General features: G+C 37.3%; 1 protein-coding gene and 1 long non-coding RNA gene across 2 annotated transcripts in view; one reads left to right on the plus strand and one right to left on the minus strand.

Moving 5' to 3' along the window:
• LOC141496184 (uncharacterized) overlaps window positions 1–7,611 on the minus strand; it is a 30,331-nt gene extending 22,720 nt beyond the window's left edge. The window contains exons 1-3 of the long non-coding RNA XR_012470971.1: window positions 7,512–7,611; window positions 4,230–4,263; window positions 1,193–1,799 (exon numbers count right to left, since the gene is read on the minus strand). This is a non-coding gene — a long non-coding RNA (uncharacterized LOC141496184). The remainder of the gene's footprint in view (window positions 1–1,192; window positions 1,800–4,229; window positions 4,264–7,511) is intronic.
• MGLL (monoglyceride lipase) overlaps window positions 1,420–17,426 on the plus strand; it is a 167,730-nt gene continuing 151,723 nt past the window's right edge. The window contains exon 1 of the mRNA XM_074198425.1: window positions 1,420–1,638. Coding sequence (XP_074054526.1) covers window positions 1,632–1,638 — 7 coding nt within the window. The 5' untranslated portion in view covers window positions 1,420–1,631. The remainder of the gene's footprint in view (window positions 1,639–17,426) is intronic.

Consider the following 17,426-nt stretch of genomic DNA (forward strand, 5'->3'; position numbering starts at 1 on the left):
ATGTGGAATGTTCAAGAAGGATGAATATTGAGAACACGTCATAAAAACTGACAACAAATCATTGGTACCTTTGGAGACAGAAGTTTCCATTAAATAATGAGATTAGGTGTCAAACTGCAGATATTTAAGAAGGGAGGATGGGCAGCTAGGTGGCACAGTGAATAGAGCACCTGCCCAGGAGTCAGGAGGACCTGAGTTCAAATCTAGCCTCAGACACCTACTAATTACCTATCTGTGTGACCTTGGGCAAGTCACTTAACCCCATTAACCTTGCCAAAAAAAAAAAACACCAAACCTAAAAAAAAGAAGGGAAGAAATTCAGGTACTGAATATAGGTAGCTGTTTCAAGGAGTTTAGGTGAGGAGAGGATGGTGCCTAGTAGGTATGCAACTATACATAGTAGGCACTAATGAAAAAGTCAGTAGATAGGAAAAGGTTTAATATTAGAGAAATTGGGATTAGGATGGGTGCAATCTGGTGGAGAAGAGGAGAGGTTTCTAATAAAATTCTTTTAGCTTGCATTTTTCATTCATCTGAAAAAAAGAAGAGGTGAAACTCCATTGCAAGTATATACTAGCCAACACAAATGTATGGACTGAGAAGGTCACTGGGTTTAAATCCTAGCTCTGACGACATAGGAACATGTGCAAATCACTTAAATCATGTTTCCCCATTTTATAAATGAGGGTGAGAATAATATTTAAGACTACTTAACTTATGACCTATTGAAAGGAAAGTGCTATGAATCATTCCTATTATAGAAGAAAAAGCTTAAATGTTTAACAGAAGTTGATAGACTGACAATAAGCTGGAGAAAAGAATTAAAGTTCTGTTCTTGTATTAACTTTAATTCCATTACTTTTTAGTGACTTTTTTTCACTGTTTTAACAATGAGGGTCATAATTACTTCCTTATTTACCTTATGAGAAAATATTGGAATATCTGATAAGTAAAATGAAGAACCTGAAAAGGGTCGGTGGTTCTGAGGACTCCTTTACTTTCTTAAAAATTAGAGGACTAGGGGGCAGCTAGGTGGCATAATGGATAAAGCACTGGCCTTGGAGTCAGGAGTACCTGGGTTCAAATCCGGTCTCAGACACTTAATAATGACCTAGCTGTGTGGCCTTGGGCAAGCCACTTAACCCCATTTGCCTTGCCAAAACCTAAAAAAAAAAAAAATTAGAGGACTTACCCCATGTTGATATTTACTGTATTAGAAATTAAAATGTTTTACTACTATTATAAAAATTGTCTTGATCTCATTCATGGACCCGCTGAAATGGTCTCTGGGACCCCCAAGGGCTCCCGGACAGCACTATGAGAACATCTTCCGGTTCTGACATTCCAATGCTCTAAAGCCCCTCCCTCCTCAGACATTCTTTGTGCCAAGGTCCATTCCAGCTCTGACATTCTGGATCCTGAGATGCCTCCTAGCTCTGTCACTCTATGGTCTGAAATCTGTTGAAAAGGTGCTGTAGAAACAAATGGTCTTGCCTTTTAAAAGATCTTGGATGTTCCATTTGAAGCTTCCACCTTCTGTGATGTTGGTCTTCTCTTAATGACTGGCTCCTCACTTCACACTTTTCAACAGCTCTCTATACCTCTTAATAGAGGCACCAGACTGCTCCTAAATGACAGGTAAGACCTGGAACAGAGAAGGTCCCTGGCAGTGTTCTCCTTTTGTGAAGTAATTAGTGCCATTGCTGTATTGGAATCGGACTGGGAGGAGACCTCTCCGCAGCAGCAGGCTTTTATGGGCAATTGAATAGAGACTCTCTGGGCTCATAAAGGAAATGACACTAAAAAAAAATAAATAAAGGTAGTCAACGGGGAAGCCATTACCTAAATTTGGTTTGAATTTGAATATGGGGAGTTAATAAGAAGTGACTCAGGATTTCAACTGCCTTGAGGGGGTGGAATAAAGAGTCAGACTGGAGGAAATTATTTAAAACTATTAGGAATTTAGAGGTAAAAGAGTATAAAAAACCAGTATTGGCCTGGGATCTAGAAAGAAATGCTGAGTTCTAGTTCTGACTGTTGCTAATTAGTTGTGTGACCTCAAGGAAAAAAGCATACTTTGCTGAACCTCAGTTTCCTCATCTGTAAAATGAGGGGTTTGAGGAACACTGGGTTTGAATCCCAGTTCATCTACTCACTACCTGTGTGACCTTGGACAAGACACTTCATTTCTATGGTTTTCTGTTTCTATGGATGGCTTTCCTAATCTCACCTGTTTCCATTTTCTAGCCTTCTTTCTCACTGATGAGCACTGCATGGTAGAGCTTCATCACCATTTTCATCTCCCTTCCCTCTCCCCAATTCAATCACTCCCTACTCCTTGAGATTTTACCTCCTCCTTCAAGGCTCACTGCAGGTACCACACCTCTTCTAGGAAGAGGTTTCCCCCAACTAAAAATGTTCTCTTTCACCTCATGCTATGGAAAGAACACACCTGAGATTGAATCCTGGCTCTGATACTTACTACCTAGGAGATCTTGGCCAAGTCACTAAATTTCTCTGAAGCTCATTTTCCTCATCATAAACTGAGGAAGTTGGAGTTGTTGATCTCTTAGAATTTTTTTCACTATAAATCTATGTATTAATCTAAATTGTCTTAGACTGGATCTCTCCTCCCCCCTGCCCCCATCATACCCTTGTTGGCAAATATATTGTACATCATACCTTTCCTTTACTAGGTAAGTTTTATATAAGGTCCTTGAAGGCAGAAACTTTGTTGTTAAAAAACCAACAGCTTTATTTCCCCAGTGATGAGCCTGGTTCCTTGAATGTAGAAGGAACTGAAATGTTTGTATTTAATCAACAAGCAAATCGGTAAAATGAGGAGATTGTCCCTTCCAGGTCTAAAATCTATGATCTAGAATTCTAGAATTAAATGATCTCTTAAAAACTTTCCTGGGTATACTAGTTAATGATTATATATATGGCAAAATAATCCTATCATGGAGACCTGGCATCAGGATAAAGAGTCTCTGCCAGGGAGCCCAGGTGGAGTCATTCAACTTTTGTTCTGTGACAAGTGAGCTGCTATATTTTGCAGAAGGCTGTCATTTCTGGATGACTTGAAATGGTCATCCTTGGCAGAGCTTGTGCTGTTGTCTGGTCTATGTGAATTGTGAAAGTGTCTAGGGCTGCAGGTGTCAAAAAATGTACTACAGCTGGCACACTGGAAAGACTGAATTGGGAAACCAAGGATTAGACTTGCTCCCCTTGTGACTTTGCACTCAGTTTCTTCATTTGCATGATGAAAAAAGAGATGTAGCATCTAAGAGTTGGTGGCAACCCCAGCACTAGAGCCCAGGTCTCCTAACCAGACCTATGACTAGGAATTTGGTACTTGAGGAAAATTCAATTGAAGAAAGCGAGGTCATAGAGACCAATATATCTTGGTTGGGTACAATCACGCAGGAAAAGAAACAAATCGTTCCCCAGAGTCCAACCCCAGCCCCCATAGCAGAACCAGTGGTCCATGACCTCCTTTCCCTGGAAAGAAGTGAAGCAAAGAAAGAGTGGTAAATAGAAAATATGTTCAGGCATTCTAAAGGGTCCCTTAAGATGAACTTAGGGTGAGCTTACTGCTTAGCACATGATAGAAATTTAATAAATATTTATTGATTAATTATTGATTGTTTGGGAAAGAAGTCTTCTAGAGGAACTATGCTTCCTAGATGTCAACATTCTGGAAAAAACCCTAGAGAAACTGTCTCAATTATGGAACCATTCCTAACTCATAGGCTCTTTTCCTTACCTTTCCTTAGAAAGGTGACCAAATCTATTCATATACATTTTTGAATTGCTGTAGTTAAAACAACTCCCATCACTTGGTGAGCAACCTTCTAGGGACAAACCTTTCTGGTCCTAGGATAGCACGCATGGCATCTGTTTTCAGATTTCTCCAGCTTGGCAGGGTTTGTTAAAGCCTTTAAGGATTCAAGGTTCCCTTTGTCACCCAAAGGGAACCTGGAGTAGACTCCATAACAAGTTCAGTCCAGTTGCTATAGTCAGTCCCCTTGATATGATCTCATCATGATGAGATATCAGAGGAAGATTTCCATGCAGTAAACTGTCTGCATATAAAATGCAATATGAAAGATGCTACTACTAAGGATGCTTTTAAAAAGTCATCCCTTTTAAACAGTTCTCTATGCAAGTAAGGCATTCTCTTAACATTTTAAAAAAATAACTGGATATCTCATATTTATATCACTCACATTTCCACCATCTTCCTTCCTCTTCACTTTCCATCTGAGATGAAAAATAAGGAAAAAAAATAAAAAAGTTTAGTACCTATCCATTGAAAAAGTCTGATATTTTTTAAACACAGTACCCATCCCCATAGTCTTCCATCTCAGTAAATATGGTGAGGAGGGCTAGATAGTCTATTTAAATTTTTAAAAATTTAATATTGTATTTACTCCCCAATTGCATGAAAAAAATTTAATATATGTTTTTTAAAATGTTTGAGTTCCTCAAAACTTTCTCTTTCCCTCCTTCCCTTTCTTCCTTCAATGAGATGGCAAGCAATTTGATATAATTTAGGCATATACAATAATGTAAAACATATTTCCCCATTAATCTTGTTGTAAAAGTAAACACAGACCTCCCAAAAAACCCACAAGAAAAATAAAACAATGAAAAAGTATGCTTCAATCTTCATCTAAACTCTATCACTTTCTTCTCTGGAGATGGATAGCATTTTTTATCATAAGTCCTTCATAATTGTCTTAGATAATTGTATTGCTGAGAATAGCTAAATCATATATAGTAAATCATCATAGTTCTGTTACTGTATAAAATATTCTTCTGGTTCTGTTCATTTCATTTTGCATCAGTCCATGTAAGTCTTTCCATGTTTTTCTGATAGTATTCTACTTGTCATTTCTTATATCAAATAGAATTCTATCACAATCATATATAACTTGTTCAGCCATTCCCCAATTAATGGATATTTCAATTTCTAATCCTTTACCTAAACACTAAAAGAGTTGCTATAAGTATGTTTGTACATATTGGTACTTTTCCTTTATATAGATTAGATATAGAGATCGAGATCGAGATTGAGATCGAGATCGAGATCGAGATAGATGTAGATGTAGATGTAGATGTAGATATAGATATAGATATAGATATAGATATAGATATAGATATAGATATAGATATAGATATAGATATAGATATAGATATAGATATAGATATAGATATGGATATGGATATAGATATGGATATAGATATAGATATGGATATAGATATGGGTATAGATAGATATAGATAAGATAGATATAGATGTAGATGTAGATGTAGATGTAGATATAGATATGGATATAGATATGGGTATAGATATAGATATAGATATAGATATAGATATAGATATAGATATAGATATAGATATAGATAAGATATAGATATAGATATAGATATTTGAGATGTAGACCTAGTCGTGGTATTGCTTGGTCAAAAGGTATGCATGGTGTTATAGTATTTTGAACATAATTCCAAATTGCTGTACAGAATGGTTGATTCAGTATACAACTTCATCAGTGTTGCACTAGAGTTCCAATTTTCCCACATTCCCTCCAACATTTATCATTTTCCTTTTTTGTGTGGGTAGTAACTCAATTGTTTTAATTTGCATTTCTCTAATCAATAGTGATACAGAACATTTTTTCATATGACTAAAGCCATTTATCAATTGAGGAATGACTTTTATTTCTATAAATTTGACTCAATTCTCTATATAGTTGAGAAATGAGGTCTTTATCAGAAAAAAACTTGCTATAAATTTTTTTCATATTAATGTTGACCAACTATATTCTTTCCTTCATTCTATTCCCCCCCCCCCATTTATCCTTCTCTCTCCTTTCACCCTGTCCATTTTCTACCAGGTTTTTTTTGGGGGGGGCAAGGCAATAGGGTTAAGTGACTTGCCCAAGGTCACACACCCTGTTCATTCTCAAAAGTGTTTTTAGGCATTCTATTTTAAAACAGTATTCAATGCAGATCAAAGCATACTATTTTCACTTTTATTCCTTTGTTGTTTTTTCTTTTTGTTATTTTTCCTTTGGTTTTGATTCTTCTTTCATAACATGACTGATGTGAAATATCATTAATGTGATTGTACATGTATGACCTATATCAGATTGCTCGCTGTCTTGGGAAGGGGGGAAGGGAGGAAGAAAAAAACTGGAACTCATAATCTTAGAAAAGTAAATGTTGACAACTATGTACAATTGGAAAAAGAAAATGCTTTTGAGTGGGAGAGAATACATTCTATAAAAATATTCTCAAAATAAAATACAATTTTTCATTTTAAAAATTTCAGTATTTAAAGCCTAGATTATTCTTACCTTAGAGTTTCAATTTTTCTTTCCCTAAAGAAATATATTTTGACTACTTGGATGGAGAAAATAATGGGTAGAGAGTTGGCCCAGAAGCCAGGAGGAGCCTGGTCAAGTCTTGCTTGGCTGTATCAACCTAGGCAAGTCCCTTAATCACTTAGTGCTCTATTAAGTCTTTGACAGTAAATTGCAGAAAATATGGTGACTTGCATTTGTAGAGGAAGTATCTTTATTTGAGAGTATTTCATGCCAAAGAAATCAGTCACTGTCCCTTTTCCCCCCATGGATAAGGAATGATATGTTCCATTTTCTAATTATACACTCTATTTTCTGTATTAATTACCCAAAGTTTTTAATCTTGTCAAGGATTGCAAGTACCTTTAATAAAGTATAGATAAAACTTCTATACCTGTATCATGGGATGATAGAAGAAATCACATAATGACTATTATAGAGAAAAATAAAATAAATAGGAGACTGATTCTTTACATTTTTAAAATGTCTTATAAAATCATCTTCTGTTGCCTCATTATAGTGTGAAGGAGACCTGAATAATAAAAACTGACATTTACCTGGTGTTTAGAGTTATCTCTTCCTGAAGATCCTATGACATAAGTGCTATGAATATGTGGTGTTCCCAAAAGTAAGAAAGGTTATATGCTCTGCTCAGGGGTCACAGAGCTAGTAAATGTTGGAGACAGTGTGAATCTAGTTTGTTCCGACTTGGAGTCCAGGGCTCTATTTCTGGTACCATAGGGACTTTCTCAAAGAATATGCCAGAAAAAACACAAGCTCTGGCAGGCCTTCACAAGTTGGGCAAAACTTCAAGAAGAGGCATGGTGACAGACTGTGTGGTTGTCACCTGAGGAGCAGCCTAGCTAAGTTTGGAGTCGCTCATCACCCAAGCTGGTTTTGAGTTTCCTTGGCCACAGCAATTCTAGAATACTGTCTTTTAAGGCACAGGATGGCTGCAATTTAAACTGGTGGAGGGCATTTCCACCTATGAAATCTTGGGTCCTTAAATTAGGAAAGTAAGTAGAGACTCAAACAATGTCACCTGGAAGTAAAATCACATCTCTACTCTGGACTTAGCCATCCTTGGTGTTTTTGTCATAGCATCATAGGGTTGAGAGCCGGAAAGGTACTTAGAAATCTTACCCCATTGTCTTTTTTATAACTGGGAAAACAGTCTTGGAAAGATCAAGTAAGGACCAGAATGGAGGTTTGAACCCATGTCCTCTGACTTCTAATCCAGTTGTCTTGTCATTATGACACACTACCTTCTCCAATTCCCAGAGTTCCTCTCTAGTGAAAGATTCCAAAGACCTCCAATAAGTTCCTTTCTTACAAACATTTAATTTCTGAGGTTTTTTTTACTACTCTGAGTTCTCTGACAATTAATTAAATTAAAATTAACAAGTTCTTTTTCTGTGAACATTTTATTTCTAAGGTTTTTCCTACTCTTTGTTCTCTGACATTTAACCAATTAAACATATTAAAGATTTATTGTGTGTGCAGACCAATCAAAAACTTGAGTTCAACTTACTATCTGAGTGATCCTGGGCAAGTCATTTGATCTTTGCTTGCCTCAGTTTCCTCCTTTATAAAATGAGGATAGTAATAGCCCCAACTTTATTGGGTTGTTGAGAGGATCAAATGAATTAACAATTGTAAATCACTTTATACAGTGCTTAATACATAGTAAGCATTATATATATATATATATATATATGTATAAATATTAGCTATTATTATCACCATTAATTATATACTAGATTCTGGAGGAGATAACATGGTTTAGCAAGGCATAGTCAATATTCATGACCTTTGTGGAATTCACTTTCAGACTGGACTCAATGGTGGATTGTAGCTAAAAGATTATGGTAAATGCTAGTAAATGTTTATATGAAGTCTCATGATTTTAAATTTGATTAGTCAGGAAGGAAGGTGGCTAGTTATTTCCCTCTGGTAAATGAGGACAAGGGGCATGCAACAGAGCTCCCATAATTCATTCTAGAAATAGCCATGATTACTTTTACAAACAATACTGAGAATCTGATTACAACACATGCATTTGTATACAAGCTCACTTTCCTAACCAGTTTCACACAGGATCATGTAATTTAGAGCTGGAAGTGATTTTAGTTTAGAACCCATCCCTGCCATGTTTTCTGTGGAGGATAATGAGGCCCTGAAAGGTCAAGTCACTTGTTCAGTCACATAGGAGTAAATAGGAGGTCTAGTTTCTCAGTAAGCGACTGTGTCAAAGTCAAGGAATAAGAGATTTGAAATGTTTATAAATGGAGACAAACATAAACACAATAGTAGGAAGAGAGTTACAGGAAAAGACTTTACCAAAATACATTTTTAATGATGACCTGTGTACAAGAAGTTGGTAAAGGATGTCATTCAGGAAATGTAGTATTAGAAAAGGAGGTGAATGAGTCATGTAGGAAGATGAGGGAATTAAAGCTAGGGTTACTCAGGGAAAGGCCAGTACTGCGAAGATTCTTTTTTTTTTTGAAATTTGTACATTTTATTTTTTTCCAATTACAATTTTTAACATTCTTTTTTTTTAATTTTGAATTACCAAATTCTCTCCCCATCTTGAGAATGTAAGCAATTTTATATAGATTATAAATATGTGGTAATGCAAAGCATATTTAGCCATATTGCAAAAGAAAACACAGACAAAAAAAAGAAAAAGAAAGATTTTTTAAAAGTATGCTTCAATCAGTATTCCAGTTTCTTCTCTGGAGGTGGATAGCATTCTTCATCCTAAATCCTTCAGAATTGTCTTGGATCTTTGTATTGCTGAGAATAGCTAATTCATTCACAGTTGAATATTGCTGTTACTGAGCACAATGTTCTCCTGGTTCTGTTTGCTTCATTGTGTAGATTCTTTATGGAGTCTTTATGGGAACTCTGTGGACAAGAATAACACAGAATTAGAAGGCATGGAGGGGTTATGATCTGTGCTGATGGAAGGAGTATCCATAGAGATGAAATTAAAAATCCCTTGAAGCATTGAAATCTACTCTCAAGTATTACCAGAGGACCTGGTCTACTCAGGATTCTCACAAATTTGGGTTCAGATTAAAGGGATCAAGTTTCAATGATAGTTTATCTATCTGGTGTACTTATTCTCAACTAGTTAGGAAACAGGGAACATCTGAAATTTCCAGTCTAACAATTCAATTGTTCTCCACCTTAACAGAATGAACCAAGAGTAGTCTTGGATAAATAATGCTTTTAATTGGGACATAAATGGATATTGAAGCAACATGGATCTATCTCAGTCATGCTTCTGAATGAATATAGTTTCTTTCTTTCTTCCACCAAATACACTATGGGAAATTTGGTCTTTATTCCACATGGTCATGGACCTACCAGTGGTGATCTCCATTTTCTCTATTTTGTTCAATCTTGCCTCCTTCTCCTTGTATCATTGACTCTCATGCCTCATGAGAATTGTCTTCATTCTCCCAAATCATATGTGTCACTGGCCCAGGCATTATGAGAAATGTATCCTTTCTTTGCCTTGCCCAATGCTTTTTATAGAAGAATATAATATGTAATATCTTGTTATTGAATTTCTTAATGGCAACTACCTTGATTTTGGTTCATTCAGCAATTAGCACCATATCTTTCACATGGTAGATGCTCTGTAAGTATTGAATTTGAGTATGTAGAAAAACTCAAAGAAAAAGGTTTATTGAATGAATGATTAGGAAAAGAAGAGGGAAGATTTATTGTTGACAGAAAATATTTTAGAGATCCTCTAATCCAGTACCCTCACTTTATAGATGAGGCAACTGAGGTCCAGAGTTTTCAAATGATTTGCCCAACGTCTTATGGATGACATTCAACCTATTTTTTTTTTAACAATGTGGTTGTCACTACATTAAACTACTTCCAAGTCTTCAGATAAACTCAACTAAAATAAATCTACTGAAGTATGTTGGCTAAAACAAAAACATTCAGTTTTTCCTATTAGCAAATATTTTCAATTTTTTTCCAAAGCAGCATTAGTTGATTATTTCCAGGAACCTGCTTCTTCTTTCAGTCACCATGACTAACTAGTACTCCTTATAAACATCACAAAAAGCCTGTATTCTATGTATGCCAGCCTTTTGTTACTATAACTGACATTATTACAGGGATGCCATTTTCCTCTTAGCTCTGGATGCTCATCTTTTTTAAAAGGTTTCTTCTTTTCTTTCTATCTTACTGGAAAACAGGCATACAGTAATTTAATACCTTGAAAATTTACTGTTGCAGAATTTATAAGCCAGGAAATTGATTCAATATGCATTGCTGAAAAACTTGCTCTTCAGAATTCTCTGGTCTCTTTGGCCACTTGCCCCTGTGAACATGTTCCCCACTTACTTTGCTTCCTGCTGCATTTTGAATTTCTGTCTTTGCTGCATTTGCAGCTCTTCCTCCCTTCAGCTTGGATCCGTCTGCTTTGTATCTAAAAGCCAGCAATTTCCACAAAGTGCCAGGAAACAATCTTAGCAACCAAAGAGAATTGTGAATTTTCCTACCACAGAATCCTGAAGAGAGGGTTTGATAGAAACCAAGTGACTTTTCATCCTAGTGTATTCTATTCAACTAAGGTCAAAAGGCAAAATAAAAATGACAATTTTAAATGATTATATCTGGTATAAAAATAACACTCCTTGATGTTCACATTTTCAATATTAGAAATTATTTCCAACCCTGTACTTAGGAGCACTACATTTAGAAACAAGAAAAGCCGTAATGTCAGCTTTGACACCTTATCCTAATTTGCTCCAAATATCTGATTGATTGTCAAACTGGTCTTTCCTACCATCCCAACAACTTATGAGCCCTTCTCTCCACTCACAGACACCACCCACATTTAAGCCTTCTCACCTAGACTATTGAGGAAGCCACTGAATTGGACCACCTAGCTCAAGTCTCTCTGCACTCTGATCCATTCTCCATTTTGATTTCCTATGGTTCTGCCTATGCCAACCCATTTTGCAATATACTACTTATTACCTCCAGCAGCAAACTTAATGTTATCATTTGAATTCATAGCCTTTTATCACTTTTATTACTTTCCAGCTTACTTAGCCTTTACTCCCCTCTATGCATCCTAAGGTCCAGTCATGCTGCTCTCCTTGCATACCACACTCCATCTCTGAGCATTGAGCTGGCTGTCCCCCATGCCTAGAAGTTTTTGTTCCTCACCTCTTTCTTCAGAAATCACCCCAAATCCCACCCATTTGCAAGAGGCTTTTTCCAATTCTTTTCAACCACTTGAACTTTCTCTTATGAGATTATCTTGTTTCTATAGTTTTCTATAGACATAGTTATTTACATATCTCCCGAATTAGAATGTAAGCTCCTTGAGGATGGGATTAATTGTCTTTTGCTCTTTTCTGTATCCCAGTACTTAGCATAGTGCCTAGAACAGAACAAATAGTAAATGCTTTATAAATGTCTGTTGAGTGAGTGACTGAAGTGATTTATTCAGGATCACAGAGTAGAGATATTTAAACTCTGGTCTTTCTCTGTTTAATACACTATGCAATGCACCACCCGACTGCCTCAGAATAAAATGTGTCTTGCTTAGTCATATAGTTAATGCTGTCAGGATGGAGACTTTAAGGACAGAATCATGAAGAATTGCAGAATGGGAAGGGACCAACTGGTCCAGTCCATACCCACTCCAAGCACTCGACAACTTTCCCCCAAATGAGTCAGTTAGTCTTTACCACAAAAACTCTGAAAAATTGCAGGGAGCTCAATATACTTTGCAGTAGTTGGAATAGGCAGGAAGCGCTTCCTTCCATCAAGTCAAAATTCTTCTCCATGGCGCCTACTCATGTAGAGCAAATTTAAATCTACTCTTCTTTGAGTGCTTGAAGGCAATGATCACATCTCCTGTAAATCTTTTCTATTCTAGAGTAAGCAGCCCCAGTTCTTTCCTCTAGTTCTCATGAAATATAGCATCTGAATCTTTCACCATCCTCGCTGTTGTCTGCTGGATAGATACTTCTTAACCTATGGTATCCAGAACTGACTATGATGCTCCTGGAGCTGGGCAGCCCAAGGCAGCCCAAGGTTCTAGTCCTGTACTTTCTTTTTTCTGGGATTTAGTTGAGTCAGTGCCAGGGCTGAAAGTTGGCTACCTGAGTCGTTTAATGCTAGATTTTCATTTAAGATATAACATTTGTTAGCTAGGGCTTTGCCCATTAGTAGATGAGGTTTATAAAATAAGTGCGGTAGATTAGGGAGGACCTATTAGATGTCAATCCAAGTCAACTGGCTGGGGATACAAAGAAAAGCAAAAAGTCCCTATTCTCAAAGAACTTAAGTCTGATAAGAGATGACATGAAAACAATAATATAAAAAAAGATATATACGGACTATATTTCTTATTGTATGGGCAAAGCAAATATTGTCCCCAATTTTAGGGGTGAGGTTTGTATGTCATCTTATAAGCCATGTGAGGGCAGAGATTGATTTCCCTATCACAGGGCCAGGCCCAGTTAACACTGAGCAAATGTTTGTTAACTTGATTGGCAACTGCCATTATAAAAGGACTTCGACTCTGGAGAGGCAAACTGAGCCATACTAAGAGCTTCTTTCTCACCACTCCCTATAATTTTGCTTCCTGAACTCCTAATACTTCCTGGCCACAACCCCTGCCTAGTAACCATTTTTCCTGCTTATAGGAACATAAAAATCATGAGTCACAATCACAGGATCACAAATTTAGAATTAGAAGAAGCTGTCAACTTTAATCTAATAATTTTACAGATAAACTGAGGCTAAGTGATCTGCCCAGAGTTACAAAGCTTGAAAGAGTCTGAAGAAGGATTCAGATTCAGATCTTTCTGATGACTAGTCTCAGTCCCTTAGATTATGGCACTCCACAGACACCCTAGGACCAACTTATTCTAAATATTTGTCCCATGTTTGTTCTTCTTCCAATTTAGACCCCACCTCTTCTTTCTCAGGTGTGGATTATCCTTCCCCTCCTCCTAAAAATAGTATAATTAGTCTTGTCTCAGGAAGAAGAGGCAAGGGGAAAGATTGCAAATGGAAGCAGGGATAATTCATTAATGGGGGTATTTCCAATGGACAGAGATTTTAAAGCAACAGAGTTTTCTTGTATGTCCTTTAAATGAAACCACAAAGGGACTCCAATTCTGGTAGTTAGTACAGTGAAAAGCACAAAGTAACCCCTCAGTCAATTCTCCAAATCATTTACCACTGTGAACACTCTGCTCTCTGTTCTCCTAGTTCAAGTACCCTACTAACTTTTCAGAAATCTCTGGTGGGGGACATCTTGAGCGCATATATATTCATAGAGAAAACTTAGATTCATCCAGATGTTTTCAAAGATGTTTTGTAATATTTTTAAAAAAATCCTTCTAAATCAGGTCACTTGTCTTTCAGCAAGTAGCATCTTTTACCAATGTGCACAAATTAAGATTCACCAGTTTCCTCTCTAACACTGGTGCTGGAGGCAAGAATAATACCAGTCTAATAGGCTGGCTGCATAACCAAGAAAAAGCCACAGAACTGAGATAGAACAAGTCTCTCAGCAGTGTCTTTACAACAAATCTATATTTTGCCTTCTGTTCTCAGCACTCTCATCCATGTCTCTTTTCTCTTAGGCATTTTCTTTCTTGTCAAGGATTGATTAAATAAAAAGCAGTCCTTGATTGCTGTTTTAAGGATCTCAACTCTGGTTAGCTAGCACCCGGAAATTTTCTCTTTTGGAGGGTTCCAGAAGAACAATGATCTTAAGTCTGCACTTCAAAGTAACCTCTCATATCCACTGGGCAGGCTAATAAGACCTTCTGGCACATGGAAAGCCTTATGTGCTAGGGAAGAAAAGAATCTCAGGCCTGGGGAATGTACCCAGCCATGAACCAATCATGCGGGAGTAGAATGCTTTTTTTTTTTTTGCAAGGCAAATGGGGTTAAATGGCTTGCCCAAGGCCACACGGCTTGGTAATTATTAAGTGTCTGAGTTCGGATTTGAACCCAGGTACTCCTGACTCCAAGGCCGGTGCTTTATCCACTGTGCCACCTAGCTGCCCCATAGTAGAATGCTTTCTTAAAGGATCGCAGGCTTTGGAGCAGGAAAAGACTTCAAAGGATCCTCTAGGCCAACTCCTTCATTTCACCATATTGGAAACTAAGGTTCAGAGAGGCAACATGGCTTGTTCAAAGTCTCATGGAAGGCAAATAGCAAAACTGGGATCTGAGCCCAGTTCCTTTGCTCCAAGGTTGTTTCTCTATAGCATTTTAAGGTTTCACTTGATTACATATGTGTCTGGAGAGTCCCTGTTTCCTATAAGGGGGTCATTTGTCTGTTTTGTCTGTGTGTGTGTGTGTGTGTGCGTGTGTGTGCGCGGGCGCACGTGCAGTTAGGGGTGAAAACAAGGAACTCATGTATAGCTCTTATTCCAGTGACAACTAGGATAGATTATTCTCTATCATTAGCTTTTCTCATGAATATATGCGTATTGTATTCATATAAATTCATATATGAATATATGCTTACAATATATGCAGGTGTTTATGCACTCACACACCCATATTGTACACACATAGAAACACACATACGCATGCAAGCAGTAAACATCCCCAGCAAATACAAAAAAAAAAAATCGACATTTATATTTACATAAACATATACATGGGTGTCTCTGGATGAGAATATCAGTTCCTTAAGACTGGACCACTATAAATCTTGTGGAATGCTTTGAGAGTAGAAGGACTTCTGGAAGTATTTGGATATTGAGTTCTTTGGTGTAATACAGGGGTTGTGGCTCATTAGAATGACTCCAGTGGTTTCTTAGACTTTTTTTTTTTTGCTGTTGAGATGTCACAGGAACAGAAGATCTGCCCTCAGAGAGCTTTTAGTCCAGGTCAATTTTAGTTATCATAGTATCATAGATTCCAAGTTGAAATGAACCTAGTCCAACTGCTTCCTCTTCGCATATGAGGAAAATGGGGTCCAGAGATCCCAACCTTTTTACCCAAGATTATCCAGATGATAAATAATAATGCCTTGAACTTGATATTCTGATTCAGAGAACTTTTTCTGTTATAAAATGTGACTTCTCCATTTTGGGGCAGAGAGAGGGGATGGGATGGATCCAACAGTATGAAAAAGGAGACAAATATCCATCACTGGTTAATAGGAACACAAGTGACAATCTCTCCTATGAATGTGAATAATCATATTTGTCCTACCTGCCTCCCAAACCTGTGTAAATGTGTTCTGATTGAGCTGGCTAGCCATACAAGAGCACCTCAAAGGTTCTTTCAGATGTATTTTATGCCTCCCCCCCCCCCCAGAAATAGGGGAAAGATTGTTTGGTAACTGTAGATCACTCTTCCAAATTTAAAGATGGCACCAGGTGTTTGTGCCTTTATTCTAAATTTTCATTGTTTGTTTTACTGTCTTCCTTAGGGTTTCTTAGCATATCCTAAAGAGTAGAATTGGGGAATATATTAAACAACCCTACAATTAACTCCAGTAACAACAGGGAACAGCAAGCTCTACTCAGCTCAACATTTTTTTTCCTGAACTAAGAGCCTGAATGAGGATAGTTAACATTAGTTGAAATAAGCTAAGAGACTAAATAAAGAGTATTCAGCATAGGCACCATCAATTAAGATGCTGATGGCCATTAATTAGCCTTGTCTCAGAACTAAAGTATAGAAAGCAATCTCCCTACTCCTCTTCTCTGATAGGAAGATTTGCTTATCACTAGTTATCACCATCAATGGTGACAGGACTTCCTTTGCTGTAGCAGTCTGTTATTTCTGAGACCTTGGTGAATCCAAGGAAAGGAATTGTACAGTCTGGGCAAGGAATGAAAACTGTATACATGCACACATGATTAGAAAACTGCCCCTTTGTGTATTGCTGTTCATCTGAGACTTGATCTTCCCAGTAGAATATGACAACTTATGAAGTAAATACCTAAGGATCTAAGGTGGAACTTTTAACCTTTAAACATAGGTTGTTGCTTTTTAGTTGTGTCCAGCTCTTGGTGACCCCATTTGGGTTCTTGGCAAAGATACTGGAGTGGTTTGCCATTTCCTTCTCCAGCTCAGTTAAAAGTGAAGAAGCTGAGACAAACAGGATTTATTGACTTGCCCAAGATCACACAGCTAGTTAAGTGTCTAAGGACAGATCTGAATTCAGGAGGAGGCTTCCTGACTCCAGGTGCAGTATTCTATTCACTGCAACACCTAGATGCCCTTAAAAAATACTACACACTTATAAAAAGTAAATTGCACCCTCCTGTATATTGCCACCCTATAAGACTGGGCTATCTTGCCCCACCTATGTTGTATTCCTGGAACTCATGATAGGACTTACTTTTCCCCTAGAAGGGCTTATGGAACCTTTATAGAAGGAGAAACTGAAGTACTTGGCTCAGGCTTCTCCTCTCTGTGCCCTTTCTGCTTTTGATTTTCCTAATCCCTAGCTCTCCATGGCAGCATGCTGCACTTTCTCTGTTTATTTCTTTTCCTCTCCTGATGGACAGCTGAAACCCTCCAGGTTTCTGGCTTATGTCAACAGGGGAAAAAATCTAAACCAGTTTCTTTTTTGTTGCTGCTATTCCTTCTTAATGTTGATTGCTAGCTCTTCCCTAGCTTTATTTATCTCTGGAGTATTCTTCCTACTCTCCTCCCTAGTCGGCCCCATGGCAGGTCCCCACTTCTTCCTTATACAGAGGAAGCCTCCTTTTTACCACCTAGGAATTTGTGCAGATCCTTTGTTTAATAGTTCATGCATTCAGTTGTGTCATCATTTTAGTCTCTGTGCTAATTTCTAATCTCAGTTAAAAAGTGATAAAAGAAATCTCAGAGATCAAATAACTTTAAATGGGAAATGAGCAATTTGTGAAGTTTTCTTACAGGAGTTTTATTCTCATGAGTAGAACTCTAAATACTCAACTCTGAGGATGCCTCATCATATGGCAGTGATCCTAGTTTCCTAAAAGTTATACTAGGGAAGAATCAACTTTTCTGATATGACCTAGTATTTTCTAAAGATCAGTC

Source organism: Macrotis lagotis, chromosome 8, assembly GCF_037893015.1.
Source record: "Macrotis lagotis isolate mMagLag1 chromosome 8, bilby.v1.9.chrom.fasta, whole genome shotgun sequence".
Lineage (NCBI taxonomy): Eukaryota > Metazoa > Chordata > Mammalia > Peramelemorphia > Peramelidae > Macrotis > Macrotis lagotis.